At 40.6% G+C, this 6,000-nt stretch overlaps 1 protein-coding gene across 1 annotated transcript in view; it reads left to right on the top strand.

Moving 5' to 3' along the window:
- The first annotated feature begins 4,510 nt into the window (after positions 1–4,510).
- The window catches only part of dmrt1 (doublesex and mab-3 related transcription factor 1), a 79,158-nt gene continuing 77,668 nt past the window's right edge, over positions 4,511–6,000 (top strand). Inside the window, 1 exon segment of the mRNA XM_052460805.1 lies at positions 4,511–5,073. Coding sequence (XP_052316765.1) covers positions 4,858–5,073 — 216 coding nt within the window. The 5' untranslated portion in view covers positions 4,511–4,857.

Below are 6,000 nucleotides of genomic sequence, written 5' to 3'. Positions count from 1 at the left end.
TAAAACACCTGAGAGAATGGATAAAACACCTGAGAGAATGGATAAAACACCTGAGAGAATGGATAAAACACCTGAGAGAATGGATAAAACATCTGAGAGAATGGATAAAACACCTGAGATAATGGATAAAACACCTCAGAGAATGGATAAAACACCTGAGAGAATGGATAAAACACCTGAGAGAATGGATAAAACATCTGAGAGAATGGATAAAACACCTGAGATAATGGATAAAACACCTTAGAGAATGGATAAAACACCTGAGAGAATGGATAAAACACCTGAGAGAATGGATAAAACACCTGAGAGAATGGATAAAACACCTGAGAGAATGGATAAAACACCTGAGAGAATGGATAAAACACCTGAGAGAATGGATAAAACACCTGAGAGAATGGATAAAACACCTGAGAGAATGGATAAAACACCTGAGAGAATGGATAAAACACCTGAGAGAATGGATAAAACACCTGAGAGAATGGATAAAACACCTGAGAGAATGGATAAAACACCTGAGAGAATGGATAAAACACCTGAGAGAATGGATAAAACACCTGAGAGAATGGATAAAACACCTGAGAGAATGGATAAAACACCTGAGAGAATGGATAAAACACCTGAGAGAATGGATAAAACACCTAGAGAATGGATAAAACACCTGAGAGAATGGATAAAACACCTGAGAGAATGGATAAAACACCTGAGAGAATGGATAAAACACCTGAGAGAATGGATAAAACACCTGAGAGAATGGATAAAACACCTGAGAGAATGGATAAAACATCTGAGAGAATGGATAAAACACCTGAGAGAATGGATAAAACACCTGAGAGAATGGATAAAACACCTGAGAGAATGGATAAAACACCTGAGAGAATGGATAAAACACCTGAGAGAATGGATAAAACACCTGAGGGAATGGATAAAACACCTGAGAGAATGGATAAAACACCTGAGAGAATGGATAAAACATCTGAGAGAATGGATAAAACACCTGAGAGAATGGATAAAACACCTGAGAGAATGGATAAAACACCTGAGAGAATGGATAAAACACCTGAGAGAATGGATAAAACACCTGAGAGAATGGATAAAACACCTGAGAGAATGGATAAAACACCTGAGAGGAATGGATAAAACACCTGAGAGAATGGATAAAACACCTGAGAGAATGGATAAAACATCTGAGAGAATGGATAAAACACCTGAGAGAATGGATAAAACACCTGAGAGAATGGATAAAACACCTGAGAGAATGGATAAAACATCTGAGAGAATGGATAAAACACCTGAGAGAATGGATAAAACACCTGAGAGAATGGATAAAACACCTGAGAGAATGGATAAAACACCTGAGAGAATGGATAAAACACCTGAGAGAATGGATAAAACACCTGAGAGAATGGATAAAACACCTGAGAGAATGGATAAAACACCTGAGAGAATGGATAAAACACCTGAGAGAATGGATAAAACATCTGAGATAAAAATGGATGGATAAAACACCTTAGAGAATGGATAAAACACCTGAGAGAATGGATAAAACACCTGAGAGAATGGATAAAACACCTGAGAGAATGGATAAAACACCTGAGAGAATGGATAAAACACCTGAGAGAATGGATAAAACACCTGAGGGAATGGATAAAACATCTGAGAGAATGGATAAAACACCTGAGAGAATGGATAAAACACCTGAGAGAATGGATTAAACACCTGAGAGAATGGATAAAACACCTGAGAGAATGGATAAAACACCTTAGAGAATGGATAAAACACCTGAGAGAATGGATAAAACACCTGAGAGAATGGATAAAACACCTGAGAGAATGGATAAAACACCTGAGGGAATGGATAAAACATCTGAGAGAATGGATAAAACACCTGAGGGAATGGATAAAACATCTGAGAGAATGGATAAAACACCTTAGAGAATGGATAAAACACCTTAGAGAATGGATAAAACACCTGAGAGAATGGATAAAACACCTGAGGGAATGGATAAAACATCTGAGAGAATGGATAAAACACCTTAGAGAATGGATAAAACATCTGAGAGAATAGATAAAACACCTGAGAGAATGGATAAAACACCTGAGAGAATGGATTAAACACCTGAGAGAATGGATAAAAAACAGGGATTGGCAGATTTTTTTCTCCACCATGACACTTAGGGGGAGCTGTGGGCTACAGATTCCAATCCCAGTATTAGCTGGAACTTCTTCTTCTCTGGTATAATGGCCTTCGCAACAGTTGGATGTGAATTCCGCCACCTACTGCACGGCTGGATAATAAGGATGCGGGGTAAAAATCATAAAATCTAACAAAAAATGTACTTTCTCTAAACAAAATAAACCTGCTTTAATATTCAATTCTCAAATTGTAATCGGGACATTTTCTGGCATCAGTAGTCCTTGCAGTGCTTCTGCCGTGAAGGCTTGGAGGCCCAAAAACTTTTTGGCTACAGATATAATAATGTCCACTTTCTTGGACTTCTTAAACCCTTGTGCTGTACAATTATATAAATGGTTAATGGCTATAAATGGTTAAAAACATTCACCTTCTTCACAATGAATGCATCCAGATCACTCGATGGATTTAAAACATTTACAACTGGTTGAGGTACATCCACCTCCATATCTTCTTCAGCACTGTGGCCTCTTACCCCTTTGACTCTCCTCACCGCCTCCACATAGGAGATCTGCCGCACAGCCAAATCAAATCAAATCAAATGTATTTATATAGCCCTTCGTACATCAGCTGATATCTCAAAGTGCTGTACAGAAACCCAGCCTAAAACCCCAAACAGCAAGCAATGCAGGTGTAGAAGCACGGTGGCTAGGAAAAACTCCCTAGAAAGGCCAAAACCTAGGAAGAAACCTAGAGAGGAACCAGGCTATGTGGGGTGGCCAGTCCTCTTCTGGCTGTGCCGGGTGGAGATAATAACAGAGCATGGCCAAGATGTCCAAATGTTAATAAATGACCAGCATGGTCCAATAATAATAAGGCAGAACAGTTTAAACTGGAGCAGCAGCACGGCCAGGTGGACTGGGAACAGCAAGGAGTCATCATGTCAGGTAGTCCTGAGGCATGGTCCTAGGGCTCAGGTCCTCTGAGAGAGAGATAGAAAGAGAGAAAGAGAGAATTAGAGAGTGCCCTGTTAGGGTGATCTCTTTCACCCTAACAGGGCACATGTCCATATATTTTACAATTCCCAAAATGTAGTGGTTTAGACACAAATGCTCCACCACATACCTTACATATCAAAGCTTCAAATGTTGGGGCAACAGGTACCGAAAGATCGAATCCCTGACCTGACAAGGTAAAAGTCTGTTGTTCTGCCCCTGAACAAAGCAGTTAACCTACTGTTCCCCGATAGGCCGTCATTGTAAATAAGAATTTGTTCTTAAATTACTTGCCTGGTTAATTAAAGGTTAAATATTTATTGTTTAAAATGAGGTAAAGTCTCCTCAAACAACAATAATATCAACACGTGCACGGTGACGTGCACTGACCACTCCTGGGATTTTCTGACTGAGGGACTCGTCATCTGTATCCAAGGAAACTCCAGCTGTAACTCCTTTGGCAGGCGCCATGCTCCAAGATCAATACAGGTTACTTCTGACGTGGACGAATTTAGCCAGATCAATATAGGTTACTTCTGACGTCAACGGATTCAGCCAGATCAATACATGTTACTTTGACGTGAATGAATTTAGCCAGATCAATAAATGTTACTTCTGACATGGATGAATTTTGCCAGATCAATACAGGTTACTTCTGACGTGAATTAATTAATTTAGATCAATACAGGTTACTTCTGACGTGACACATCGACACAATTAACCAAAAAAGGCCGCTTCTAGATTGAATCCACTGTTCTCTTCACAGTCATTGATAGTACAAACGGATCTCCCAAATTAACTTTGTCAAAAAAAATGCAGTCCAACAAGCAATGCATTCCTCCACAGTCTCAAACGGAATATGTCCGAGCCCAGTGTGATGACTGGGTACAATATGCCACCAGACCCTAACCTGCTTTGGTGCGCTCTGCCAACTGTTTGTTTACCAAATGTGTTAAACTGAATCACCCTGCTGAAAAATAACATTACTCCAATTGGAATAGTGTATTATATGCAATGTGTGCATGGCCCACAAACACTATGCACATGTTTATATACTGTAGATTGCTGTCTATTAATTGAGTAGCATTTAGATAACTTATATAATCAGATTTCAACCAAAACACAGATATTAATCAAAATAAGACGCCAAAAAGACATCATGAAAATATGTCTTCATCTAGTTATGATCTGGTTAGATGTCCCGATCACATTTCAACCAGAAAAATACGTATTGATCACTGTCGTAATGCCCACTGGGTAGCGTTCAGAGGGCTTTGCGAGGTCAAATTTGATAAACCTGGCCCTGTTGCATACATTAACTCTGAGGGAAAGCATTATGTTAAAACAACTTCCTGCAAGATACAGTGCCAGGGTTCATCCGGTCAACGAGTGGGTAGAGGAGAGGAGTGCCCGCCAGGACTGGGCTGGGTCGGGCATGCCATCACCCCCTACGGCCTGGAATGCTGAGTTTGGGCCAAACTGTCCACGGTGACGTTGGAGGGTGAGAGTACACGTGGGACAGTAACCTTGTAGGTTCTCAATATTGCATCAACTTCTCGCGACATTAAAAACTTCAATAAGATAAACTCACCGTACTAGTTGTCACTTGTGTCGCGAGGGAAGAGCCGTTGGTCGCCGAGCATCAGTTTTTTTTTTTTTGCTGAAGATTTTCCTGCAACCGGCCAGAAGCCACGGTCACCATCACCACTAGCTACCACTTACCACCCCGACAATGAGCGACGACGAGCAGACCAAGCTGCTGGAGTGTGCCGGTCCTCCGTCCGCGTCGCCCGGGAAGAAACCCCCGCGGATGCCCAAGTGCTCCCGGTGCAGGAACCACGGCTACGTGTCGCCGCTGAAGGGACACAAGCGCTTCTGCAACTGGAGAGACTGCCAGTGCCAGAAATGCAAACTGATCGCGGAGCGGCAGAGAGTTATGGCGGCCCAGGTAGGGAACTACTGTAGTTCGCAATAGTGCATTGTTGCAAACACATTTAGCAGTGCATTGTATTAGGACCTTTCGATTAAACTATGCATTGGTTTTTTTCCACAGTAAATGTAAATAATGCTGTTTTGCAATTATATGCATACGTGGATTGTGCATTGTGCTGTGTGGAACTAGCTAACTTTAGCTAGTTAACGTTAGCAATAATTTATTAGCTACATTTTGCTGCTGTGGTTTTCAAATAGTCTGTCAGATTTATTTTCTTTTCATCCTACAGTTGTTTTGGTTTATGTTCCGTATTTACACAGTTGATCACAACAAAGGCATTTGTTTAGATACATGGATACATTGAATAGCTAGGTGGCTACAATCTGCTACAATGTGAACACACCATCATGCTGGAGTTTCCCTCAGACAGACAGACAGGTGAAGACCAATACATAACCTGAAGCATGGATGGAACCCGGGTTAGTGAAATACGATGTTAGAATAGTGCCAAAATGTACACTATCAATTTAGCTTTAAATATATGTTGCATTGTAATTTGTAAACTATAATTTTACTACAAGGCACTTTAATTTGGGCTACTTGTAGCTTACTAAAACGGGAGTCCAAAGTGAAGGAAGTTTATGACGAACTCTGATGATCAGAGAGACTGGTGGCTTTGTGGAATTTGTCTAATATATTTTAGTCAGATAGGCTACATGTAAGTCGCTCTGGATAAGAGCGTCTGCTAAATGACTAAAATGTCATTATGTCATCATAAAATGACTTAATGTTAATGTAGAGTAACCTAATCTGCTCGGAGTGGAGGAAGCTGAAGTCACTCCCTGTCTGTCAGTAAGTCTTCTTCAGGATATATGATTGTGCGACAATAAAATGTTTTTAAAGTTTGTAATGTCCAATTGTTTCCAAGTTCACTGACATGCA

Source organism: Oncorhynchus keta, chromosome 14 (genome assembly GCF_023373465.1).
Source record: "Oncorhynchus keta strain PuntledgeMale-10-30-2019 chromosome 14, Oket_V2, whole genome shotgun sequence".
NCBI lineage: Eukaryota > Metazoa > Chordata > Actinopteri > Salmoniformes > Salmonidae > Oncorhynchus > Oncorhynchus keta.
Note: the sequence above shows the minus strand (reverse complement) of the source record. Positions and strands in the feature narration are given on the sequence as shown.